Source organism: Gobius niger, assembly GCF_951799975.1.
Source record: "Gobius niger genome assembly, chromosome: 1".
Classification (NCBI taxonomy): domain Eukaryota; kingdom Metazoa; phylum Chordata; class Actinopteri; order Gobiiformes; family Gobiidae; genus Gobius; species Gobius niger.
Genome location: NC_136852.1, coordinates 14,661,445 through 14,689,331, shown reverse-complemented (window position 1 = coordinate 14,689,331; position 27,887 = coordinate 14,661,445). Strand labels below are relative to the sequence as shown.

Genomic DNA, 27,887 nt, shown 5'->3' with positions numbered 1-27,887 from the left:
AATGTGAACCTTGTGCTTTTCATGTCTCTATCTCAAATCAGTGTTTATCTCTCCCCCCCTGTTCATGTTTCCAGTGCAGCACCAGAACCGTTGGCCACCTCAGCCTTGTAAGTGGTAAAACCAAACAAAAAACAGTCAATTTAAATCTTTTATTTTCGTGGTGGCACGAAGGACAGAGCGCAATAGCACAGTCCACACAGTAGATGACAGTAAAGAGAGTCTGACTGAATTTGTTTATTTGATTCTGGTGAAATCACAACACACCTAATGGTCTGTCAGTGTCCCTGCAATTTCAAATTAGATTTTTTTCCCTACACATTGAAAAAGGTATGTAAAATTATATTTATCTGAAGAAAAGAAAGATTGTCAAAACTTTGAAAAATCCCATATTTATTGCATTGATGGAGACCATCAAAACTTTCTTTTTTTAAATTTTGTACACAAAACATTTATTGGTAGTTAAAGTATGCACAGTGTCCAGTACTACAGAGTACATATACATATCAAAACTGGAATGAGCTCGGCTTATGTCTGACACTAAAAATGTCTATTTATTGAAAAATACTCCTGACTTATTTGTACTATAAAGATTCACACCGGAGACACAGGACATGATTCTGTTTAACTGAACACAGTGGTTGATGTTTGTTACAAAAATCATAATACAACATCTGCAAAGGAAATGTGTCGATTATTTGTACAGTACATTCCACTTGATTTAATGCCAATTACTGCTTTCACAAATCGCTTTTTTGATATTTTTATTGGTCTTTTTTGTCTCTTCTGCTTCTTCAAATGTAACACAAAATTGTAAAATGAAAGATATCTGTTATATGCCTGTTTCAATTCAACAGACTGCTCTCAACTATAAGTACAGACAGTGCATGTGTTCGCTGCCCACACACTCTCCCTTGCACACAGATGACCGGCAGAATTCAGTGTTCTTGCAAAGACAGTGAGACAGAGGGACAGATCTGATTGGTCAGGCAGCTGAATACATAAACAAAAATAACTGTACTCATGGCGTTCCTCTCGTCATCTGTCCCTGGTCCTTACATGGGTCTGGAATGTATAAAACCTGTACTGAAGATATTTTACAGAGAAAATGTATCCTATGGTCCCCCGCTGTAGGAATAGTCTGCTTTGTTGTGCATGACCAGCTTGTTGTCCACAAAGTAGAAGCTGTCGGACTGCGTCTCATACGGGTGCAGGATCATCTCGCGCACTTCAAGACACAAGACACAACATTTAGCATTCAAAAACGGAAAATAATATCTTCAGCTTCGTGTTTTGTGAAACTTACTGATATCCTCCGACAGAGCTGGGAACTCGTATATGTGCTCGCACGTGTTTTTGCTGCTGGGCATGCAGAAGCCGAACTCGAAGTCGAAGCTCTTGAGCAGCTGATCGCGGAAGTAGTGCCTCTCGATCATGCGGAAGTTGTTAATGGGTGCGTCTCCTACGGTGAACTCCACACTGCAAAACAGAAGCGAATCAATCAAAACATTTTGATGGCAAACATTGGCTCACTCTGTGCTGGTTGTGTTTCTATGAGGTTACACTTTTTATAATTAATTGTGTCTGGATTTAAAGGAAGCATATACAATAAAATTTGTATTGTTATTACATTGTCTCTTGTCAAAATGTGTACTTGTGGTAGTATTTTACTTCATTCACGCAGTTTTGAGTAATTTTGCTCACTTTGTTCGTTTCTTCCTATACTGCTGAAGCGTTCCAATCTGTATTTCTCAGATTATATTGAAAACATCACCAGGCCTTTTCTGAGCAGACATGTGCTCAAAATGTGTTCATCATGGCGCCATAGAGTTTCTAGAATGCTGTTAGCAGAACTGAAAATTTGTATCCACTGTTATATCAAGATGTCATCCTCACTGCTGCCTACAGAGAGAGCTCAAGAGACATTTTCTTAAGTAATAAAATACATGCAGAGCAATCCCCAAAAAAGAACCTTTTAAGCCTCAGTTAAGCAGGATATAGCCCCTTCCTATTGCACTTTTAGCCAATATACACTTTGTGCCAGACCCCAGCCAAGATAACTGAAGAAAACTGTAACACATGGGACAAATGTATACATGCCTTGCTTTAGCTACTGTGGGTTAAGAATGAAGCATTTTCGAAGTGTGGCATAGGGTCAGCAAATAAGCAAACTGGCCTGTTCTATATAAAATGACACTCAATCATTACACATGTATCATATGCAAATGCAGGCCAGGGTGCTCTGACAGAAGCTGTCAGTCGCTGAGTAGGAGTCTAGAACATGAACAGCAGCAGCACTGACTCACACCAAAACCCATTCACCCCCATGTGGACTAATGCAACAGATCCATATGAATTTATCAAGAATTGTGTTCAAACTTACGTTGCTCCGACTTGCCGCAGTTGTAGAAAGGCTGGGGTGAACTGGTATCGCACAAAACGGCCGGCATTGGGGTCACACTGCTTTTTGCCCCCTGCTGAAGACAAAACAAGAGTTGATAACATTATATAGGACACACACATTTTACAAATTACAGGGAATGGACATTGAAGTGCTTTTTTCTATAGAGCAGTGCTGACCTGGTGTTGGGGGTTTGGTAATCTCAAATAGGACAGTCCCAGTTTCCATATCCCGGATCTTGAACCTGGTGAAGTCTATCATGTGCACGTTTTCTTCAGGGGAGCAAAGGTAATCTACAGGAAACAGAGGAGAGCATTGGTTAGCTGGGTGTCTTCTAGTTCTGGATTAGATGCTTTATTCAAAAGGCACAACACTTCACAAACGGTACAAATACAGAATTAAATATGTAGTTTTCATGGACATCACTTGGAGGGCACTGACTAAAGATATTACACTTAGATCACTTTATTTCTAAAATGAACCACCAACACGATGACTGTAAAAGTAAGAAAAACAAAGACACTAAATAACTCAACCATGACCTCATTCGGCCTCTGTTGCCCTATTGTGACATCATCCGCATACTTTAGATGTTACATAATAGTGCATATGATAGGTTTTACTGCTTTTGGTAATATGACTTATTTAGAAGGATAACATCAATTGCAAGTTCATCAGTTGCATAATTTTATTTAAAGGGACTATATAGAGTTTAAATATGTTAAAATTATGTATTTTCCTCCCCCTACATATTCCAACGATGTCCTAATGTGTAGAATGAGCCCAGACCTGTTCACCACAACTGCCTCTAAAATCCTGCACTGTCACTCAAAACGGTGTTAGGGTGCAGTTACACGTATGACCTGAGGTGGCAGTAGTGAGTAGAACATGGCAAACTTTCATCTAGCCCCTTTAATAAAGAAATGTGGGCAGAAAAGTTATTTTTGCTTGAATTTTTAAGCTGCTGACAGGACGTGATATTGATAAAGGTAACATTCCATAGTAGTTACACTCACTCATTTCCCGTTGACTTAACATGGTTGGCACAGCAACAGTTTCAAATTGTTTACCTTCTTCTATGTCACTTCCTGTCAGTGTCCAATAAGGAAGTGAAACTATAAACATCACAAAAATGGCCAAACTAAATAAAGTTGGGTACAATGTTTAGCAAAATCTTAAATATAATCGTGTTAACTATGTTTTACTAAAAATGGTGTCATAATGAGTCATATGCACTTTAAACCAGCTTACTTGTTGTATTTGTAGGTTAGTTATTTTTGAGGAGAATCTGTAAAAACAAAGCCCAGACTTTTGTTTAACTCAAATAAACAGTGCTTCAGACAGCGCAGGAACTTAATGATTCTCCTTCTCTTCCAGCGTGTTCGCCACCAAAGTATAAAAATATCAAATGAACTGTAGACGAGCAGTAATGTGCGTGTGCATGTGAGACACTTCCCTCCCAATAGACCAGGATTAGACCTAAGAGGCTTACTGTGCTTCACCATCACATGGATGGGCTGACTTGGAAAAGCGAGCTCCTACTATCTCATTAAGGTTACGCTCGGGGCAGTTATTATTGGTCCAATATGTTATGTAAGGCACTAGTGATCTTCCCAAAAGCGGCGGTCCTCAACGTGGACAAAGGCTGAACTCTTAAATGATGAAAACAAATAGATAAAACAACATCTGTCTATTAGAGTAAAGCCGCTTCTTTGAGCTGGACAACAACAGATGGACAAACTTTGGCCACCTGCTTGTGTATAATTATAGCTGTCGAGGTGATTGCAGTGCCTAACGTAAGGGTGACCTTTTTCTAAATATAGCCAGCAAGTCATATTGCTGTTCAGATAAAAACAATGAATGGCATTTAACATCACAGAACATAAAAACATGACGATACATCTGTTGGCTTTGTGGTGCCGGCAACACAGCTCTGTGCTCTGTCACTGGCTAATCAGACAATGTGAATGGATGCCAATCTATACTGAAATGAATCAGATTTAGAAGTAACTACGTAGGACAACACCCAGAAAGGACTGTGGAGCTAGAGACAATTAATTAGACTATACTTAGAAGAAGACAAAAAGCACTACCACAGTATATTTAGACAGGATTACATAAAGCAGTCTGGTTTGTCTGAAGAGTTTCGAAGCATCAACTCTACTTCTATCCTTACAGATCTAAATCAAACTCACTGTCCATTGAATCACACACTCCTAGAAAGAACATAATGTCTAACACTGTGCTTTACAAGCTTTACAAGTGTATCAAAGTGTTTCACTGTAATGATTATTCTTTCCATATTTGATGATGGTAAGCTACCATTGTGGCCACAGGGGCTTCCAATCTATAACCACCATTCATTGGCTCAGAGTGAAGTGTGTTACCTTCCACTTATGAGTGAATTTACAAATCACCTCTAGCAGGTAACTGGAGTTCACAGCAAAAATAACAATCAACAATAATCATGCTTTTTCTATAAAAGGTTTTTAAAGCAAACTCCAAGCTAATCCAAGTGCAAAATGCATGGGCATATTTAGTGCAACCTTAGGTATTTTTGTCACAATCTGTTCATTACCAAACGTTATCAGCAGCGTTGGCAGGACATGGCAAGTGCAAATCACCCAATTCCAAAACATCCTTTCGATTCTCAGTGGAGGATCAACCAAGAGTTTACACGACTCTTAGAAAGCATGGGCCTTTAGGGGAGCAGAATTAGCACTCGCACTTGAGTCATGCTCTTCAGTTCAAACAGACCGGTGCGATGGCAAAGTGGCAATCACACGGAGAAAGACGGCAGCCATTTTTAGAGCCATAATCCGAATAAGATTACCACAGAGGGAAAGACTCTGCACAAGGACTCGCTTTGCATGTTACTATACAAACATGGCATGAATGGTGGAGCTATAAGTAACATTATGGTGCCCTGTCTTCACCTCAGAAAACTTGTAGCCAGGGGCAGCGAGTGACATTAGCATTCAGCCCTGATGTACAGTGCACCTGTGTCTGACAGGCTGTTTCATGTCTCGCAGAACGGCACCTGTAGGCAAACTGGCTGACACTGAGGTTCAGTGAGAGGTAAACACTCCTGGGAGCTTTCTCTTTATTGGGCTGCGAGAAGGCAGTTTATTACCATGGCATATGCTCCCACATCATAAACCATGCTTTGATAAGGTTCATTTCTACCTGAGTTGGAATACACAAGACAACTCCAAAATTAGTACTTTAATAAGGGATTCTGAAACTCAATGGGACTTTCCTGGTTAAATCAAGGTCAAACAAAAACAAAAATAAGTAAATGTACTTCCAGTGTATTTGGTGTAGAAAATACTTTTGCTTTTAAATGGGACAATACTTTTAAATGTGGAGCCTTTACAGAAATGTAGTGGAGAGTAAAGTATGTATCTTTCAAAAATATAGCTCAACTCTCAGATTGTGAAAACAGTGCACTTAAAGCAAATGTACTCAAGTGAAAATAAAGGTACATAAACACTGTGCAGAGCAGACAGGAGGTGTTCACGTGAGACCACTTTATTATGAAGGATGATCAATCTGTCTCCCTGGGCACACATTCCTATCACTCAAAAGATTAATATCTCTCCCACAATTTGATATAACATCTCGCCTTACCTTACTATTTTCCAAACTTTCCAAATGTACTTCATAGTTTTAGAGTGGGGAAAATAATACAAAGTATGAACATGATCAAAGACTTCAGCAACAAATATGTCCTGATTAAAGCAAAGTGAAGACTGCTTAAATTTGACTTCCCATACTGATTCCTGCACACTTTCTCTGAAGGCTGGTCCTTTGTTGCACAAACACTGCACTTTGGTAGTTTGGTTGCTAAAAGTGCACATTTTTTAACTGTATAAAAATGGTTCAAATGAATACTGCAGTCTATTATTTTCATCAACTCTAAAAAGGATTGTACTTCACTATAATGAAAAGTTTTCCTTAAATGTTTCATGGATAGGCCCAGAAATGGCAGAAATATTAACCATGAATCAGTTTATGTACATGTGCCATGTCCCGTTAGTTTTATACAATAAGATCTCTGAGAATGGTGTTATCTGAATGCAATCTATAGAAAAGCATTAACCCTGAATTAATGAAAACTATAGATTGTAACTGATCTATTAATAGTAAATACAGTGGCATAAAATCTACAGCACAACAGTCAGAAAGACTTTAAATACACTTAAATTGGAATTCTACGGTACGCTGATGAGGTGTGTTTGTCTGAATGTGTTTAACTCAAAAGTCTTTGGTACTTTAGTTTATTTTAAAGATATTGGTACTAGTTCTATGCTATCTTATCTATGCTTTTATTCAATAAAAAGCATAGATAAGATTTTGTTCTTCCTGGACAAATCCTTTTGGAGAAACACCAACAGCCACCAGCAGGAGGAGCAGCTGCTCTACTTCAGGCTTCACTGAAGTGAAGAGCTCCTCACACCATCTCTGTGTGGGTGCCCGGATAGGAGCATATGGAGGAATTGTAATTTGTCTGAGATCTTTCATGTAACTTCTTACATCAGATGCTTAACTCGTTACTGCTGGGCTATGTAACACACGTCCTACAAAATATAAAGCTCTATTCAAATCCTCTTGGTACTAAAGTAAAACAAAAGAATTGCTGAAGATCTCCCTCCCATATCTGATTGGCATAGCAGTTTTGCCGGCTGTAATGATGGTAGGCTATTAAAATAGTAATATTCGGAAGTTGGTTTTATTGGACAATATTTTGTCTACTTTCACCTTATGTGACAACACCCAGCCGTGTTGCTTTTCAGAACTGAACCACTGTGTCCAAGATTCTGGCTTTTGCCCCTAAAACAGAGGGAGGGTCACACACACTGCCAGAGGAATTGGTCATTTCAGCCTGCTACTATATTCACAGCGGATTTTAACATATCGAATTTACAAACACTAGCAAGTACTTTGCTAGAGGAAATATTAATTACCTGCGGTGAGGTGCACTCTGTTACAAGCCTCAATACGTAATCCCAGATTACATGTCAGCACAGAGCGAAGATTACTGGACCATCAGGACTGATTTAGGCATTATCACCTTATCACACTTCAACAAGAGCTGGATCCAGACACCCAGAGTGTGGGACAGACACCGAGAGTGTATGGAGTAGTGTGATATCCACAGTTCACCTGTTGCTAAATCTTCTTTTGAATTTGATACGGCAGATATGCTTCATCATGAATGCAGAAGAAGCATAAGAATATAGAGCAGCCTAATGTTGATTGTCACCTGAGTGCCACAAGTGAGGTCAGGTTAAAGGTCCCGTTGAGGGGTACGGTTCAGTGATTGATTGATCTATTTGAAACAAACACACTAATATTCTACTTGTAAACTTTACGTCCAAGCCTTCTTCTCATCAAACTCTCGTGACAAGAACAAGCCTTGCACTCAGTCAGCTACAGCCAAAACCAAAGGTAGGCTACGTCCTCTGGTTGTGTCGCTGTCCATGGTACCAAAACCCCAATAAAGCTTAAACAAAATGGCTCAGGCACAGTCTAAATGAACTCAGAAACACCCGTGTCACCTTGTCACTTTCTGCTTTTGAAGCATTTTCCATCGTGGCAATTAGGCTTCAGCAGGTGTAGGCTACTTACTCTTGGTGATCTTTTGCAAGCCCAGCACATCCTCTGGTGTTATGACAGCGTTTCTGCGCAGCTCCTCCTCGGTTCTCACAGGGATCCCCATGTTTGTCGAGTTACAGCCTTGCTGCACTTTCATGTCCAGCGAGGAGGGCTGCTTCACCTGTGCAGAACCTGACAAAAGCGCTGGCTGTCCGTCACTCGGCGTCCCAGACCGCAGGAGCCAATGGATGTTGCGTCGGTGGTGTTTAGGTGGCTCGGTCGGGGCTAACACACCGTCAGGCTAACAGACTGCGCCGAGCTGCCACAAGAATAAGTCATTCTCCGAACCTCCTCCCTTCTCGGTCCGGTAAAAGATCAGAATCAGTCCTTAGCTCCCTCCCCCTTACCCAAGGCTCATCTCACAAGCTATTTAATCCAAATCCCACGGCTTTACAGCGGGCACCAGTGCGTGGCTCACTGTCTGCGCGTGTCGTCATCACGCGCACACGAATAGGATTTGCACGGCCATAACAACCCATGGTCTGATGCTGCTGTGTTTATGTATGGTTCGTGTGTGATACTGGATTCGAGATTGTATTCGGAATATGAGCAGATGACATTGTATCATTTTGCCTGACTATTTCCTATTAAGCCACAGGTTCAACTCTTTCTCCTGAATATCTACCCTCCTGCATTCATAGGCTGAATATCCACCTGCATCCTGATGTTTGTTGTGAATGTATTAAGGCATCAACAAAGGAAGAGGAAGGAAGACACGGGGCAGTTTAATTTATTTATTCATAAGATTTTACTGTTAAGATGCCAGCATCCCTGAGAAAGAGTCCAATGCACATCTTGTAGACAGTATAGTCCCATCAATGAGCAGCAAATGTTGTCTTGGAAGAATGGTACAGTCACGTGATCCCATACGGATCACTGACCGCTCACTGCATTTACAAAACGACTTGTGTTGTCAGACAAAGAGAACGGCGCCTCCTGCTGCATGATGCACAACAGCACATACACAGACCAGAGAGCTGTCCGTGGTGGTGAGGACTGAGAAGAAATGCCATGCTGAGGGAGCTGAGTTTACAGATAGTAAACAGGCCTAGGCATCAGTACGAAGATACAAGCTATAAAATAAATAAATTCATAAAATAAATCATTGAGTTGTGAATGAATATAAACGCCAACTATGAGCTAAAAATCTGCAAATGATTCCTTTATAAATATATAAATAATGTTCCTCTGATGTTTCTGTAGACAGGGCAAATTCACTGGGAGGTCCGCGTGGATGTCATCAAAGCCAGAACCAGTCAAATTCAAAGAGATGTCGAACTTCCAAAGGGTTGCACACGGTACACGTTTTCTGTTCCGTCTCGCTCTCCTGTGTGACGTTTCCCTTAAGCGGTCATCTCAAAGCAGCCGCGGCGGTGCGTCTGCATGTCCCTCACCCTGCGCATGGACTGGATCTGAGGGTGGTTCGCTCCCCATTCGTTCCAGTGCTTGAACGGGCCCATCTCAAACACATACTGGTACCCACGGTAGCCCGGGTACTGGTAGCCCACCCAGCTGGAGGAAATTGAACAAGAAAATTGAGTTATGTTAGTGAATATAATCAAATAGGAAAGAGGAGATGAGCAGACTTCCAGATCCCAGAAATGAGCTTCAGTTTCCACATTAGGCTACTCACTGACAACAATAGTCAATACAGTAAGTAAAAGAAGCAAAAATATTGACACACGTTTTCTAAATTCAGTATGCAAATGCAGCAGTTTCAATTACATAAACAACTTAGGTCCTCCTTGTTTGTTTGGTGGGTTTTCTTTCATATACATTGAAGCTCACTTACGTTCCACCGGTCACTTGAATGCTGGCAACTCTGTCCTGGAATCCATACGACCACAGACTGGGAATGTCTTCATCGCACACTTCCATCTTACGACCCTCGAAGTTAGCACACTCATACAGGCAGATTTTATGGTCTTGTGGGTCCTAAACAACAAAAAATATTTGTTATCTCTGCTCTGAAAATGTCATTGCACATTCAAAACCACCTCAAGAAGATGAACTCTCTCCCCTTTTCTTTAACAGTGGCGCTCTCCAGCCACTCAACAACACTGAACCCCATATTGTGTACACACGTTTATTTTATTTTGTGCTGTATACTGATTGTACTGGGGATTTGAGAGCCTACTATACATGTATTTGACTTTGGCTTATAACTCACCATGCGCATAGGCCTGACGGACATGAAGCGGTCACACCTGTAGCTGTTGGACCAGGTGTCCCAGCGCGGGTACTCTCCCTTCTCCAGGATGAACATCTCTCCGTTCAAGTTCTGCTGCTCATACCCGACCCAACTGGAAAGACACAAGCGCATTGCCTTGGTTTCTATTATTATTTCCTGGAAAATGTGAATTTAAAAGCATTTTTCTATTGTGCTTTAAATATTAAAAATTGATTCAGGCATTACTGTTATGAGAGTTTGGGCTTATTCTACAGGTAGCCGGGGAGCCAACAAAGCCCACTCAGAAGGCCTCATTCGGTCCCCGGGGCCATAGTTTGGACACCATTGCTTTAGGATGATCAGTGACTTACGGCCCACACTCTACCCGGATGGATCCAACGCGGTCCAGGCCCTTTTCAGGCAGGTTACGGCACTCTCCGAACAGGTCCAGCCTACGACCCTGGAAGTTCTCAAACTCATAGAGGTAGATCTGCAAAAGTGGGACAGACTTAGTTGGCGGCCATGAGTTAATTACCAAAGCGTCTGACTGAAGTAATGATGTAGCTCACCTTGTAATTGCGCATGCCACTGGCCGAGTGGCTGCCAATGCTACCTTGGGCACCTGAATGAGACATTATCAAATCTACAAAAGAGAAGAAAAAAAACTAATGTTAAGATTTTTATCAACTCAAAAGTCACTACATTTTCTGCAAATATGGGAATTTAAAGACATATCTATGGACACAATGTCACGCACCTACAGTTTAAATACACAGAAATTAACTACAGCTACTCTTTTTAAACATCCCAAACAAAAATGATGTCTATGAGCCATTAACTTTTTGAGATGCTCAACAAACACATAAGAGCTGTTTCTATCGTTATACCTGCTTAGATTAGAAATAAATACAGACTTACGAGGTGTAGGGTCAAATGGAGGAAACGATGGACACGGGCGTTTTCACTGGGGGTATATATATACATTCACATCCAACTTCATTGTATAGATTCACAGGCGACAATTCTCATTGGCTGGGACCATTTTGGGGCACTGCAGAGGGTCAAAAGTCACGCTGCTAATCTGTGGAGTTGTGCTGACACAGGCACACGCTTTGTTCTCTTCCAACCCTGAATGGGGACAGTTGGCATCATCAGCAAAAAGCAGGCACACATTTGGAGAAAAAGAAAAAAAAACACAATGTATGTATATCTAATTTCTCCATACATTTTTTGTATAGTCTTTCTATTTTTTGTTTAGTCAATCTTTATTTTTTCCACATAAACATTGCCATTAAGCCTGTCTGTGCAGATACGCTGACTGCAGAAAGAGGATTCAAGCCTATTCATGGTGCCAGACCGACCACACATATCCGCTTGATCATACACATAGAACATAGAACTATCTTACACATTATGTAAGATTGTTTTTTATTCATTTTGTTTAATATTGTTTATTTATTTTTGCAAGAATGGTCCTATTGATGTAAAATAGTTATGCCAGTGGTTCTTCACTGGCATAAGAACCAGGATCTAAGTCTATTTTAGACTTAAATCCCATTAAGTCTAAAATAGACTTAATGGGATCTAAAGTAGATCGAAATCGGACTTAATAATGTGTAAACTGTGTGTAAACTAGAAGAAAGAAAAAAACATAACTTGCATTATTGAAGTATAAATTAAATTATCTCTGATTAAATGTAAAATTGCTGATAATCCCGAGTAAAAAGTACAATTGGATTAGACTTGAATAAGGATTTGTAGCTCCTTTTCAGCCGGTGCAATATTGAAAGTAGAAAGTGCTATGCCATGCTTTTGAGTGTTTGTTCCTGTGATCTCATACATGTCAAACGTTAAAGTGAGAACCACAAAGGTCTTTTGTATGCCCTGGTGTGACTGTGTGCGCATGACTGAGCGTGTGTGTTCATTGGAGTAACTGAACAGTGAAACATGCAAATACGGACTGTAGAGATAGACAGTAGTACCGAGAGAGAGAGAGGCAGACATCTTTGACTCAGTGAGTTGCTCAGCTATGTTTAAATGGACACAATTTAAAATGATCACTTATATATAGGGGTAACATTTAGTTTATAGTGTTGTTGTTGTTGTTTATTACCTTGGGATACCACATACAATCATAATTGTTCAGACCAGTCTAGTAATGTAACACTTGGGTGCTTGCAGGCACTGGGCACCATGCCCTGTAGAGTTGCACTATCGCAGGCTAAAGCCCGGTGGCTCAGAGTTAAACAATGAGTGGAGCAGTAATGTGCTGACTCCTGCCCTGGCCCATACACCCGGCAGCATTCACCAGCATCATGTATAAATAGGCCTGGGTAGACTCAGGTTGGGACGGTGCTTTGTGGAGCCCCTTTGAGAACTATACTGCTATTCTTTAGGGCCAGTCAGGTAAGCATTGTGTCTCAGCGCTTTCATCATAAAAGCTTTGTCAATTATTAGGTTGTATGTTTGTTGTTTCCACATTGGCTGATAACAGACATGTCAATGTGGATGACAGCCCATGCATGGCTTATGTGCGTGTTCATTGTAGCTAATTGAAAAGACCTTCAATTGAAAAGACATGTTTTTGTTGACCAAAAATGGAAGGGCTTGCAGAGCTCATGTTTTATGTCCTCCTTTACTATTCTTTAAGTCTTGACCTCTAGCAACTCTTTTGTGCAGTGAATCTGCAGCAGAATGGCTCTGAATAACCCAAAACCACTGGGACCATGGAAGGTGAGTCTGAAGTGGCGTAGTCACCATTGATTGTTCTCTGTAATTGGCCTGCTCTGATGACAATCTATACACACCTCAGTGTGTGTGTGTGGCCGGTGCATACTACATGTATGCATTTGTGTCCTCTGCAGGTCACTGTCTATGACCAGGAGAACTTTCAGGGGAAACGTGTGGAGTTCACCTCCGCCTGTCAGAACATCATGGAGTCTGGTGTAGACAATATCCGCTCCGTGAAGGTGGAGTGTGGAGCGTAAGTCAGTAAAATCAGTCAGTTTGTGCACATTCATGAAGATATCATGTTCATGTGTCTGTGTTTGTGAGCAGCTGGGCAGGATATGAGCACTCCAGCTTCTGTGGCCAGCAGTTTGTTTTGGAGAGAGGAGAGTACCCTCAGTGGGAGTCATGGAGTGGAAGTAACGCCTACCACATCGAGAGGTTGATGTCCTTCCGCCCCATCTGCTCTGCTGTGAGTCTGCAGATCATTCTCGTGTTTTCTCCAAACTAAAATTCCCCACCATTTAGTAACAGTAATGCCTGTTTTGACCTCAGTAACCAGCTGTCACTGTGTTCTATTCTTTATACTTTCACAGAGTCACAAAGAATCAAAGATTGTGCTATTCGAGAAGGAAAACTTCATGGGACGTCAGTGGGAGGTAAATGATGACTACCCCTCTCTGCAGGCAATGGGCTGGGGCAACAATGAGATCGGGTCCATGCAAGTTCAGTGTGGATCGTAAGTTATTTCTTCTTCAAATACAGCACTATACTTGCCTGTATTGACTTAACTCACCATAGTAGTCACCTATACCCCCTTTTTTTTAGCTGGGTGTGCTATCAGTATCCCGGTTACCGTGGTTACCAGTACATCATGGAGTGTGACCGTCACGGCGGCGAGTACAAACATTACCGAGAGTGGGGCTCACACGCTCAGACGTTCCAGGTGCAGTCGCTGCGCCGGGTTCAACAATGAGTCCCACAGCCTTCCCTCCTGCCCCTGTACCTTGTCTCTTTCTTCCTTTTCCTTTTCTCCTTTTCTTCCCTGTTCCCAGTCATTCCAAGCTGCAAGGCTGCTGCTATCAGGTGCTTCAAATTCAAGATGTTTACTGAGCTGGTTTTGTTCTTATGCCAAATTAAAATAAACAGACTGTCGATTCAAAGAGAGATGCTGACTCATACCATAATGATAATTTGGAAAACGTTGCCTTATATTGTCGGCTTCAACTAGCCAACACCAAAATAAATGATCCAATCCTTGATTTTGTATGTTTGTTCTTTCAATTTGACGAAGATGCCTATATTAGAATAAGTGATCTATCATGAAATATGATAGAATTTTATAAGGTTGCTGATAATAGTAGCAGTGAAGAGCAGTGAAGTATTCAACTGTGTAGAGCAGCCATTCCCAAAGTCCGGGACATCGTGGATCCCTTATTGATCAGAAAATCTCACGGGGCCCCCCAAATCACAATTGTTTACTCCATTCAAAAGATTATTATTATTTTTTTTTTTTTTATAATTTTACTGCTAAAATGACACTAAAAGTAACATCTAGCAATGACAGTATAGGCTATACTGGTGCATTTGATTTAAATGTATTTTTCCATTCAAAATGAACTTTTTTCAATGTACTTGTTTTTTAGACAAGTTTTGGGGGCCCCCCTGTAGTGCTTCTGAGGCCTCCCAGGGGGCCCCAGACCCCACTTTGGGAACCACTGTTGTAGAGTGTTTGCAGAGTGCCACTGCACTTTTTTAGGCTGTGCCACAATAACATGTTATTTAATGAGGTTCAGCAAAAAGACCAAGGGCCAACAAGAACTGGTCTGAAGCTACCCCTGCCTGCACTTTGGGTATGCACCAGCACCCCTACTACTTGGATGGGAGACTGTTTGGGAACACCACGATGCCTGGGTGAATGTAGTGTGTCAGTGAATGGTTGGTGGTGGTAGGAGGGGCCAATGGTGCAGACTCGTAGCCTCGCTTCCGTCAGTCTACCCCAGGGCAACTGTGGCTACAACAGTGGCTTACCACCACCAAGTATGGAGTGAATAACTAATGCACGAAATTGTAAAGCGATTTTGACCGTCTGGAAAAGTGCCAAATAAGACTAATGCATTATCATTATCATCATTATTATTATTATTATTATTATTATTATTATTATTATTATTATTATTATTATTATTATTATTATCATTATTATTATTATTATTATTATTATTATAATCATTATTATTATTATTATTATTATTATTATTATTATTATTATTATTATTATTATTATTATTATTATTATTAACTAAATTAAAGCATAATGTCCATCAGGGTTCAACATTGGCTTTTTTACTTACTGGCAACTGTGGCTCATCTTTTCCAAATGTTACTAACGACTTTATTTTCAATATTTCCACAAGCCACTATTTAAAAGCTAGACTATTCTGTAAAATACAGCAAAAACATGTACTATTGTAGATGCAAATACTTAGCATTTGTATCATTTACCCGTATTTGGTATGACACCATTTGCATTTTGTTTTTTTTTGTAGTATACGTACGTACTACCTTTAATATGACGTCAATGCGTATCCCCGCCCACTTCGGGGGGAAAAGGAAGTGGATGCAAACAGCAGGCCTGGCTGGCTGTTGTCTGACCTGCGCTCACGGCAAAAATAACCTGTTCCCCGAAAAGCGAAGAGAGATTATTTTTTTACTCTGGAGCCCGGCGTTGGATCACAAACTCCGATGATAAAGGACTAGTGGGGGAAATGATCATGGCGCGCGCTTCTTTTACCTTTTCACCAGCGCCGAAACTGCTTCTTTTCTCACTGCTCTTTCTTCTTGTTGCCTGTTGTGCTGACGCAAGGACACGAAGATTAAGTCGTACAACGGCGGAAATTGCAGAAACTTATGGCAAATATTATAATTATTCGGTGCTAACTGATCTCCTTCACTCATTAGCCCAGAAATATCCCTTGATAACCAACTTGTCCAGCATAGGCCAGTCTGTGCAGGGCAGAGAGCTCTGGGTAATACGCATAACCAAGGACCCCAACACGGACACACCGGGGAAGCCCAAGTTTAAATACGTAGGAAACATGCACGGGGACGAGACCGTTTCCAGACAGGTGCTGGTGTATCTCATAGAGTACCTTTTGGACAAATATGGCGAGGAGCAGCGTGTAACGGAGCTGATCAATACAACAGATATTTACATTATGCCCAGTATGAACCCAGATGGTTTTGAGAAGTCTAAAGAAGGAGACTGCCGGGGAAGCAACGGGGGGCGAAATAATGCCAGAGATTTTGATCTGAACAGGAGCTTTCCTGATCAGTATGCCAAGACAGAAGTGAGCCAGGCTGACACCCCTGAAGTGGTGGCCATGATTAGATGGATCCAGGAGAAAAAGTGAGTGATGAACCCTATAGTGGATCATACGAAAACATAATTTTACCATCTTTCACGTGCTAGTATAGTCTATTGCACCATTCATTACATCACAAGCAAATTATTTTTTTTGTAGTGTTCTTAAACAGTGGCTTAAGCAAATAGCCTATATCAACATATGTTATAAGTGTGATTCTAAGTGGCTAAACAGCATACTGTACCATCAAACCTGATATGTCATTATTTAATTTAGGCTCTGCACACTGTTTTGTGTTGAAATAAACAGATCAGCAGTAATTTAGTTATCTTTCATGTAAGGGGAATTGCTCTCTGTAATCTTCTGTACCTGTGCTCTGGTTTTCTTCAGGTTTGTTCTGTCAGCAAATCTTCATGGTGGCACCGTAGTTGCCAGTTACCCATTTGATGACTCAGCCTCCCACCAGTCGTCGGGACACTACAGCCCAGCAGCGGATGATGCTCTGTTTCGTTATTTGGCCTTGGTGTATTCCTCAAACCACCCTGTAATGAAAACTGGTCTTCCTAATTGTCCTGAGTATGAAACCTTCAAGGATGGCATCACCAATGGGGCTGAGTGGTATGACGTACCTGGTAAGATGTAATTCTGAGGTGCAGTCCACAGTGCTGCCATAAATACTTGTGAAGATAATAGCAAGTCATTTTGTAGTGTTTCCTTGCAGTAATTTTAACAAAATCTCTACCAGCTGCTTTTCTGTGACTTTAAATGTTTACCATTACCCTGGCCATATGATCTGATGTAGCTCATTACACACAAAGCCCTTAGGCTAGATTATGAGAAGCTTTGCATTGTCTTGAAGTTCGGCAGCCAGGTAGCCTTTTGTTGCAACTATTTTCCAAGATTCTCTTTCATAATGTTTCCCAGTTTGTCCTTTATGTTTGAATTGAATTTTGGCACCAGTTTCATTGGCATGCTTACTGCTGGGATATAAAAGGAATACCCAGCATTGCTCCTCTGTGGCTGACTGGTAAAATGTCATTACACATTATTACACATCTTGTGCTCATTGGAGGTGGAAAAGCTGTATATAAATTATTACAATTAACTTTATTTGTTTATTTGGTCGGTACAGTGCATATTAATGAACACATGAACACACACACCAGTGGTTGGGGAATCGTACCCGGAGGAGAACATGCAAACCCCACACAGAAAGGACCCCCTTGCATGAGGGCTAATCAATGCGCCACCGTGCTGCCCCCTGAGCCAATATACTTTACAAATCACTCCTTATCCCCCGCTTTAACCAAGTGCATTGTCTCCAGTTCAGCTTTACCCAAATCTAAAGGCATCTGGACTGAAGAGCAACAGGGTGATGCCTCATTTGAAAGCTAAGGCCCGACAAAACTGATCTTAACTTTTTTGTCTCTGATTTTGCCAAATTTTTAAAGGATTTTTGTTGTGTTTTTGTCATTTTTTGTTGCTTTCTTCTTTCCATTTTCCCTTACTTTTTGGCATTGTGTCCACCACATTTTCGTCACTTTTCAGTCGTGTTATTGCTGCTTTTCTGGCACATTTTAGTCATGTTTTTGTCGTTCTTTAGTTGCTTTTCTTGTTGTATTTTCATCCTTGTTTTCGTTGCTATTTTTCAAAAGCTTGTATAGATTTGGGTAAAGCCAAACTGGATAAAATGTGCTTGGCTCAGGTGAGGGTTAAGAGACTAAATTAACTCTCCATTAATGTATCATCCCAGAGCACTTATGGGCCGGACCTGGCTTTTTGTTGTGACTAAAATACATCCTCTTTTGCTGATTAACCTCAAACATTGGATTAAGTCATATGTTTGTTTAAATTATCAGGCTCCTGCAGCTATTGTTTGAGAAGGTTCCTTTAATGGTTGTTTAGTCAGTAGTTTCCTTAGGGTGTGTCACCAGATCCGGTGTAGACAGAATTCTGAGTCAATGATGCTAAAGCCTGTGTGATTAACTAATTGGAGATCACAGAGTTGAGCTGTACACCTTTTTGACTAAATTATGTGCCCTTTGATTGATTAGTTGACATTGCACCACACGCAGTTAAAGCCTCTAAAAAACTACCTAAAAAAATGAGTACATGAAGGTGTGGTCCCCATTGTGCAAATGCAACATAGAGCATAGATGCAATAACCTGTTGTCTGCTTGTGTGAACATCAAATCAAATCCTCTTTTTTTTGTTACAAATGCAGTCCTTTGGATTAAGGGATTTAATTTTGGTTTGGTAGCTGACTGACTGCTTTCTGCAACGTTATTTGTAGTTGTTTGCATTCTGATCCATTTTACATTGTGGCTGCATATTTGCAACAGTAGCCGTCTCATTGGGTGCATGTGGCCACAGGGGGCTGCCATGACAACCCCTGCCAGGCTGGGGCTGCTTTCCTGCTGCTGTCCCCAGGATACCGCCTGCTCTCCTAAGTCTCTTGTGCTATTTGGTGTAATTTGGTGAGCAAACAGCAAACGCCTTGGGCTTATTGCCATATAAAACACCACACGTTTGCAATAGAAAGCTTTCCTTGTATTTAACTAGAATATTTTTCAGTCAAAACATGTTACCGGTAAACAGTGTTATGCAGAAGTGGTTGTTTGGATTTGGCTGCACAATTTATTGGCAAATTATTATTATCGCAACACTGAGTGATGCAATATCCATGTTTGCAATGAGTCGCAATGTATCAAAGAGGTCTTCCATTTTATTTGAATTCAATTTTTCTCAGATTTTATTAGCACAGCCTACAACAAAAATACATAGTTTAAGTAGAAGGCTTTAAGTTTGAGAAAAATGTAGCTCCCTCTGTTGCTGAAATAATAAAAAATATAATTATAATTATTTAAGTTACTTTGACATCAAAATATTGGCCCTCAATATGCATTTAGCCTCACAGATGATCAATTTTATCACGGTTTTCCAAATTTAGTTTAATTTGAGCCTCATTTTGGACCTAAAGTCTTTGACATTTTGATATCTAAAGTTTTCCTCATATTTTGGAGCTTTACTTTGGATTATTGTAAAAAAAATATATATATATATTTTCTTCTCTCTTCTTTTTTACATTTATTCAGGAGGGATGCAAGACTTCAACTACCTCTATGGAAACTGCCTTGAAATCACAGTGGAATTAAGTTGCTGCAAACATCCACCGGCTGATAGTCTCCCCAAGGAATGGTCAATGAACAGGGAGTCTCTGCTGGCCTACATGGAGAAGGTACTGGGCTTAAAACAAAACGCTTAAAGGAAATAGAAAGTTTGTTTTAGATTCGGCGCGGTTAAATTGTTTTTCCTCTGATGCTCAGGTTCACATTGGCGTCCGTGGATATGTAAAAGAAGCAGTCGGAAGAGCGGCGCTTATTAACGCAAGCATTGTTGTTGAAGGAATTCGCCATAATCTGACAACTGGAATGTTTGGGGACTATTACCGTTTGCTGCTCCCAGGAACATATAACATCACAGCTGTGGCGCCAGGGTGAGCGCAGTCTGTCTTTGGATAATGGTTTTGACTTAGAAGATTATCAAATTGCATGACAAATCACTTTTTTTAATGACGGGACTCCACTGTTGTGCGATGCTGTAGACAACCCCCCCAATGAAAGTGCATTTCCTGGTTAGAACCTGTTAGACTACACATACACAAACAACTTAAAACTGACCGTTTGTTATGTTTCCCCTGAACACAGGTATATTTCAATGACAGTCCAAAGTGTGCAGGTCTCCGAGGGCAAGGCAACAGAACTTAATTTCACCTTGGCGCCTGTAAGTGAACCCGCAGCTTTGACCACGCCGTCCCCACCAATGACTAGTGATGCGCACATTCCCAGCATTACTTCGAGCTCCACAAACTCCAGTGCTAATGAAGCAGATTCCTCTGTGGAAAACACAACTCCTGTGTTACCAACTCAGCACCAGCCGCTTCAGCCGCAAGAATTCAGACATCACAACTTTGCGGATATGGAACTGTTTTTACGCAAGTACAGCACCGACTTCCCCTCGATCACTCATTTGTACTCTGTCGGGCATTCAGTTGAAGACAGAGCACTGTATGTGATGGTCATCTCCGATAATCCCAAAGTACATGAACATGGTAGGTTTTACTTGGAAGTTATCCATACATTTACACCTGCACTTTCTCTACTTTATACCTTGCGTTCATTCATTTTTCTCTTCTCAGGCGAGCCGGAGTTTAAGTATGTGGCCAACATGCACGGCAATGAGGTAGTAGGCCGCGAGTTAATGCTTAACCTCATTGAATACTTATGCCGAAACTATGGCACTGACCCAGAAGTCACTCATTTGGTTGACAACACTCGTATTCACATCATGCCTTCGATGAATCCTGATGGCTACGAGGTCGCCGTAGAAGGTAAGAGAGGCCATCACAACACGAATATCCATACCACATTATTTTTATAGTTTTTTTTTCCAAGAATCCTTTTCGTAGTCCCTCTGGGGGTAATACAAGTGTTAATGGGATGATTTGGGGTCTTTCATCTGCCCCTGGTGTCTCTGGCCAGAAAACCACCCTTGCAACTTTCCCTGCTCTGACCCGGAGACCCAACACACACTAATGGAACCATGAAGAAGAAGCTAACAGGCTAACGGGCAAAGCTAACTGTGGGCTAGCACCACTTTAGCAGTATTTACAGCAAAGTTGAGTGAAAGCGAAAGCAGCAAAAAACGCAACATGCTTCGACACCTGCATTGGCGCTTATGGCCTCTAGGGGCATGAGTTACTTAGTTCTGCTTTAACATGTAACAAAACAATATATGACAAAACAAAAAGAGAAACAGAATTGCGACCTACGAGATACAGTACACGTAATAATACAAACATACAAGATTTCACCCTCAACACTGCTGAGGAGCACTTCATGTTCCTTCCACCGCATTTGCAACACTTTTTACGGCAAGATAATTTATGAACCGGTCCCAAATTTGATGAAAAATACTGGCAAATGGAAAACTTTTCCTGGGAAACAACATTTGTACTTAGCAAAGCTTGGGTTTGAGCCACCAAGTGAGTTTCGACCCCCCGCCTTTTTACAAAGACAAAAATTGGCCGTGAGCAAACTTGCCTTGAGAATGGTCTGTTGATGTTCTTCAATGACAAAAACAGAATAAATAGAGAAATAAAGTTATGAGAAAGCTTGTACAATATGATGTGGTATTCATCTATATTGCATTACTGCATTACTGTATTCCAGGCGATGTCCAAGGTTATAAAGGTCGCAACAACAGCAACAACTTTGACTTGAACCGCAACTTTCCAGACCAGTTTGTCAGCATCACAGAGCCCAGACAGCCAGAAACAATTGCTGTGATGAATTGGCTGAGGAGCATCCCCTTTGTTCTGTCAGCAAACCTTCACGGAGGTAACACTTATTCATCCTCCGTCGTGTTCGCCGCCTCTTACATAGTTTAACTTTACTTTTTCTACTCTAAAACTTAGGTTCCTTGGTGGTAAATTATCCCTATGATGATGACAAAGACATGGTTACTCAGTACAGTCAGTCGCCAGATGATGAGGTCTTTCAGCAGTTGTCCCGAGCCTATTCACAGGTAATCTGAAGCCGTGGATTTTTGATCTGATACTGTCTGCATGTGGATTCATGTTACAATGAAAAATAACAGGTGCAGACAGATCAGGGGGGTGTTTTTAATACAGGACTACAGTGGTTGTCATTGTTTTGTGCAGGAAAACCCCATGATGCACAATGGCCACCCTTGTGAAAAACTGTACAGAGATGAATATTTTACAGATGGCATCACCAACGGCGCCAACTGGTACAATGTCCCTGGTAGGCACTTTTCCCCCGTATCGCTCCTGATCGTCTTTTAGCTTCTGCCGTGCCTGTTAAATGCACGTGGCACACTGTGTTCTTGTGAAATACAAGAACACGTTGTTTATCTCGGTCCAAAGGTAACCACTCCTTTTACTGACTTCTGCAGAAATGCGTTATTCTCTCATAACCACGTTCAAACAGGGCTCATTATTGATTTTGAATTATCATTTTATTCACTGATATTTTAAAGTGTAAAGTAGTTTATCATGTAGCGCAGGTTCTCTATAAAATTTGCTTAGCTGTAGGCCTGTCACGATAATAAATTTGAAGTTCGATATATTTAGGCAGGAAAGTAGCGCGATAAATGATATTGACTCTAACAACACTAGATACTGTCAACTCTCAGGCATAAAAGTGACAGTAAACCTTTGTTCTAAAAGTGAATGAAGAACAATAGGGGGGATGCTCATAAATGTACAAATGTATAGTTTATCTGTAATTTATAGGATGATAAGTCGATTATAGTAATTATCGTGACAGCCCTACTTAGCTGTCGAGATCTGGCAAGTATTTTCGTACATAAATGATAAATTCAGATCCTGTACAACAACTGCAAACCAATTGTCGGTATAGTTGTGCTGTCTTTGAACGTTTGTGCAAGATTTAAAAAAAAAAAAGTACTGTCTCTGTGTGAGCATAGACTTCAACACAATAGCGTAGGAATTTAGCATATGTGACAAGGAACAACTATGTTTCAGGTGGAATGCAAGACTGGAACTACCTGAACACCAATTGTTTTGAGGTGACCATCGAGCAGGGCTGTGTGAAGTACCCCTGGGCTAAGGATTTGCCTGGGTATTGGGAGCAGAACAGACGCGCCTTGCTTCAATTCATACATCAAGTAACAACTTCAGCCCTTACCACTGTTTTGTTGACTTTCTGTGGCCTCATGATGCAATTTTATTAACATGTGATATGTTTCCAGGTGCACACTGGTGTAAAAGGCAATGTGTCTGACATACTTGATGGTACAGGGATTTCTAATGCCACTATAAGTGTGCAGGGCATAGACCACACTGTCACTACTGCCCTTACTGGTGACTACTGGAGACTCCTGACCCCTGGCACTTACTCCATCACAGTGTCTGCCCATGGGTAAGTTAATTTGACCTGAAAATACCAATAAATATAATTAGGGCGGCATGGTGTTACAGTAGATCAAATTGCAACATTCTGTCATCTTGAATATGGCAAATAACAATTAGGCAATATATTGTACAGCCCTAATAATAACAAAAGAACTGGAAAGGTCTCAATTTAACAGGATTTTTATTTCAGGTATAAACAGGAAAACACCTATGCAACGGTTTCAAAGGATAGAGTGGAGGTGGTGGATTTCAAACTGACACGCCTCCACTCTGACGCTAAAGGACCGGCTCACAGCGGCCCCCAGCCCACTCAAAACCCATCAGAGAAGGAATTTCAGAGCTTAATCAAGGAGCTGTCTCTAGGCCAGGGCTTGGACCAGCTGGTGAAAAACACGGCGACAGAAAACAGCTTCCGATACCGTCGTTACAAAGAGATGTCTGAGTTTATGAGGGGCCTTAACCGAAACTTTCCTAAAATTACATCGTTGCGAAGGTACGTGGGGAGCCTTCTGTGATTAACTCCATTGCTTTGAGCCCATGTAAAACTGTCCCCATTTGTTCCGTCTAGACTTGGCCAAAGTGTGGAGATTCGGACCATTTGGGCTCTTGAAATTTCTAACCAACCAGGTGAGGCAGAACCATCTGAACCCAAAATTCGCTTTGCAGCAGGAATCCATGGCAACGCGCCCGTCGGCACAGAGCTTCTGCTGGAATTTGCAGCCCTCCTTTGTATCAACTACGGCAATAATCCAGCCATTACTAAAGTATGTTTCAGCCGTTTGACAGAATTCAGTTTACAAATGCCAGATTATAAAATGTTCTTCTTCTTTAGCTCATCAATGAAACTCGGATTGTGATTGTGCCTTCAATTAATCCCGATGGACGGGAACAAGCTGTTGAAAAACAATGTACTTCAACGCAGGGTCTGACAAACGTTCATGGCAAAGACCTGGACACAGACTTTTTTGGTAAGCTGTAGCGACATGTCTGAATAAGCGTATCCAAATTTTAATTTCGATTGTCCATTCTCCATCAGGAAATGCCTCACAGCGTGTTGTAGAAGCTCAGCCTGAGACGAGAGCTATCATGGATCTTATTCAAGAAAAAGGCTACACATTGTCTGTGGCCCTGGATGGAGGCTCCCTGGTTGCTACTTATCCTTATGATAAGCCTGTCCAGACTGGTGATTATTGATCATTACTAGATTGGATAGGAAACACAAAGTGAATGGGAAAATTATTTATTGGGAATTTTATTATACATTTTTCAGTTGAAAATGAAGGCACGCTTAAGTATCTAGCGAATGTTTATGCCCGCAATCATCCCAAGATGCACCTTGGCAACACTGGATGTTCTAATAATGGGCAAAGTATGCAACTTGTGCACTTTCCACAACTTTATGGTTGTATATATAATTATATATTTTTTTGCAGCAAATGACATTCCTGATGGGGTCATGAGGGCAGCGGAGAGACAGAGTCACATGGGCAGTATGAAGGTAAATGCTCGCTGATTGAAATCCATTTATAGTTTGAGCTTTTTCATCAATATATTACATTTTGTGATTCCCCCAAAGGACTTCAGTATGGACTTTGGCCACTGTCCTGAAATCACAGTGTACACTGGCTGTTGCCTGTTCCCCCCAGCTAAGCAGCTGGCCACTCTGTGGGAAGAGAACAAAAAATCTCTTCTTAGCATGCTAGTGGAGGTATGCTGATTTTTTTTCTTTTTTTTCCCCTTTTCAAAACTTACAGAATACACGACAAAATACAAGACAGAAAATCATAAAAAGTCTTTATTTCATCCAGGTCCACAAAGGGGTACGTGGTGTTGTGCGAGACAAGAGCGGAAAGCCTATAGCTGGTGCTATTGTAGTGTTAAATAGTGGGGTAAGAGTTCTGACAGGAGAAGGTGGCTACTTCCAGGCTCTTCTGGAACCAGGCAGCCACAGCATTGAAGCTGTTGCAGAAGGCTACCAGCAACAACGCCAGGAGGTAAACAGTGCAAAAATATTAATCTTTCTTTAAGGTCCTGTTTCTTTCTCTATTATACTGCCTGTTATTGACAGGCACATTAGTACAACAAAATCAAAAGTTGTAAAAACAAAACATGTGATTGTTTTTTAACTCATAAGCCATCAAAAGTCAATACCTAGTATTTCTAAGCAAGTGCGGTTTCTTCTATATCGTCTATGTCTAAAAAGGGAGTAGGACGAAGTATACAGAATCTTTCAGAAATGTCCAGCTTTCCATTTGGCTGCTCTGAAATATGAAATGTGGGATAGGCTAGTTCTTCAAAAAGATGCTCCTTAATTGTACGGCCCAGTTTGAGGCAGTAAGGTTTGATATTTCCACAAGACTGAAGAAGAAGAGGGTCGACCACAGAATGATAAGTGGCTTGGTACTCCGATATAGTGAAACCATGGATTAAAAGTGGCTGTGTCATTGTGCTATTGGGGCTGCTCTGCTCCTTGTCCTTGTCACTGCTGAGCAAACAGAGGTCTGGAAGAATTGCAGCATTCTTTAAAAACTTGTCCTCCAAGGGTCTTTCCGATACACTTTCAACATCTGCTGTGTATTTTTGGTTCACTATATAATTTCTGTTCTTCGTAGTTTCTCCATACTTTTTTGGACACCTGATTGTGTGCCTCAGACCATAGGGACTCATGTCATATTCCTGAAATTTAAAGCGCAATAAATACCTTCATTTAATACAAATTAATAGATAAGCAGTGAAGACACTTACCCTCTGTATGTGGCGGGACATTTTCTCTTGCTTTTCAGAAACGCGTTAAACAGACACACCTGCAACTAATTGCCTTCAATGGCTTGTTGTCTTACCTTTACCCGTGACAAATGATGAAGGCTGTACGCGAGTCTGTATTTAGTCGTTGCAACCTTAAAGTTTCATTTCTGTCTTTCTTTCTTTTAGGTTGTTGTATCTTCATATGAAACGGCTTGCTTCATAGTTATTGAGTTTGACATGGATAATAGTATATTTGGGCTGCCAAGAGAGTTTGTTGTAGCCAGTGCAGGTAAGCTTTTGACTTGATGATCTTGCATGTTCCATAAAATAATTGTCAAAAGTAATGTATTTTTATTGTACTGTTATATGCATGTAAAATTCTGTCATCATTTTGTAATTGATCATTTGTCCATCCTCTGGCCTTCTGCAGCTGCGTCCATGACTGCGTTAGTGGTAACCGCATGCATCATCTGGTGTGTATGCGCTGCCAAGTCGAACCACCAAAAGGATGGGTTTCACCGTTTACGGCAACATCGAGACGATTATGAAGATGAAATTAGGCTCACATCAATGGGCTCCAAGAAATCGCTGCTTTCTCATGAGTTTCAAGATGAGAGTGAAAGTGATGAAGAAACATTATATGCCAACAAAATCTGACAGCGTGTTGGAATCGCAGCATGACTGTTTGCTCATTTTTAATGTCCTTTTAAATTGAAGCCCTTGTAACAAGGAACTGATAAATGGCAAATATGATGATGAAAGATGCAGCCTCTGCATCACTGTGAAACGACTGCTCACTTTTCCACTGGAGAATCTCCTTCTACTGGTTTGCTGCCTGAATTAACCTGTCAGAGATTTCAATGTTGAAGTTGAAGAATTGCTGCTTGTTTTCACATCATTCACCAAGACTCTGGACGGAATAAAACTGGATTAAGCCCTAAACTCAACATTTTTATTAATTTCAGCTTGAGAACAATTATCCCAGAAGCAGCCATACGCCACAAAATCTTCAATGTTTTTTTTTTTTCTGTATCCATTAATGTGCCTTGGCGTTTGTTTCACTCTGGTTGAATCTTCTCAGGTGGTAGAAGGACTGAAAATTATTTTAAAGACTTTTTTTTTTTTTTGCACTGTTTCGGTGTAGATTTTATGCTGGCTGTTCTTGGAGGTCATCACTTTCCCTGTGTCATTCGACAAGGCAAATGTGAATGTATTTTTGTGTGTGACTGAGGTATTGCATCTTCTTTAGCATCTGCCCTGATTTTCAAAACTAAGTTGAGTGCAATGCTGGTGGTGTGTGAATACTTGTAACTGTGTGAAGATTGAATTAGCAATTTGCCTTGATTCAAAGGTATGAAAAAAAAAAACTTTATGTGTCAGATGTGAAAGATCTTGTGAGTATGAATCACAATGATATAGTTGTGAATATTTTTTATGAACTGGAAGCTGATGTGCATAATTTGTGTTGCATTTAACCATGTTGAAGACTTTACACATTTTTGTAAATTTTTTGTGATCTTGATATGCTATCATTCAGAAATGCAATAAATACACTTTGGTTCAGTGATGTCTTAATCTCCTATTGAGTGCCATTTTTGTTGTTGACATTTTTCCCCCCCAAGTCTGTTTGAGGAAATCTAGTTCAGCAGTCAGACGTGCAGTACCCACCTCAAACAACAACAGTGGGACTAGTTGTAGGATGAAAGCCACCATTGAGCCTTTTCTTTTGCTTTTTTAACCCCTAATGAACAAAGATAGAACGAGATAGAAAGAACTAACAAGTGTTAATAGGTCTCAAAAACTCAGTATTGCACATTTTATGCGAGGAGTAAGGCTTTTACGGTATTCTCTATGAAAATCTGTTAT

The 27,887-nt window shown here is 40.8% G+C and overlaps 4 protein-coding genes across 5 annotated transcripts; 2 read left to right on the top strand and 2 right to left on the bottom strand.

The window, feature by feature from the left end:
• Nucleotides 1-373: 373 nt before the first annotated feature.
• On the bottom strand, nt 374-8,503 carry unc119a1 (unc-119 lipid binding chaperone a1). Of its 2 annotated transcripts, none has more exons than XM_079562491.1 (5): nt 8,030-8,503; nt 2,578-2,691; nt 2,381-2,471; nt 1,304-1,476; nt 374-1,225 (listed from the first exon to the last, which is right to left on the bottom strand). In XM_079562491.1, exons 1-5 carry the CDS (start codon nt 8,151-8,153, stop codon nt 1,113-1,115), a joined length of 615 nt encoding a protein of 204 aa, XP_079418617.1. In that variant the 5' UTR covers nt 8,154-8,503; the 3' UTR covers nt 374-1,112. The 2 variants fall into 2 exon arrangements, with proteins under 2 accessions (XP_079418617.1, XP_079418616.1); XM_079562490.1 differs by having other exon boundaries at nt 2,381-2,474; nt 8,030-8,501.
• Nucleotides 8,504-9,399: 896 nt separating this feature from the next.
• crybb1l3 (crystallin, beta B1, like 3) lies at nt 9,400-10,861 on the bottom strand (the record flags this gene model as incomplete). The annotated part of the gene is made up of 5 exons (XM_079564532.1): nt 9,400-9,568; nt 9,849-9,991; nt 10,227-10,359; nt 10,598-10,716; nt 10,796-10,861. 5 exons carry the CDS (start codon nt 10,859-10,861, stop codon nt 9,400-9,402), a joined length of 630 nt encoding a protein of 209 aa, XP_079420658.1.
• A 1,661-nt stretch (nt 10,862-12,522) lies between these two features.
• Nucleotides 12,523-13,944, top strand: cryba1a (crystallin, beta A1a). The gene is made up of 6 exons (XM_079575949.1): nt 12,523-12,632; nt 12,906-12,959; nt 13,091-13,209; nt 13,284-13,425; nt 13,550-13,692; nt 13,782-13,944. The coding sequence occupies exons 2-6, from the start codon at nt 12,921-12,923 to the stop codon at nt 13,927-13,929; spliced, it is 591 nt and encodes a 196-aa protein (XP_079432075.1). The 5' UTR covers nt 12,523-12,632; nt 12,906-12,920; the 3' UTR covers nt 13,930-13,944.
• Nucleotides 13,945-15,562: 1,618 nt separating this feature from the next.
• On the top strand, nt 15,563-27,364 carry cpda (carboxypeptidase D, a). The gene is made up of 21 exons (XM_079551365.1): nt 15,563-16,362; nt 16,709-16,950; nt 19,414-19,556; nt 19,645-19,814; nt 20,026-20,429; nt 20,517-20,708; nt 21,550-21,717; nt 21,795-21,904; nt 22,041-22,143; nt 22,887-23,029; nt 23,114-23,283; nt 23,467-23,769; nt 23,845-24,040; nt 24,109-24,244; nt 24,313-24,459; nt 24,547-24,645; nt 24,710-24,774; nt 24,853-24,984; nt 25,085-25,270; nt 26,208-26,310; nt 26,452-27,364. Exons 1-21 carry the CDS (start codon nt 15,722-15,724, stop codon nt 26,676-26,678), a joined length of 4,080 nt encoding a protein of 1,359 aa, XP_079407491.1. The 5' UTR covers nt 15,563-15,721; the 3' UTR covers nt 26,679-27,364.
• Nucleotides 27,365-27,887: the final 523 nt, after the last annotated feature.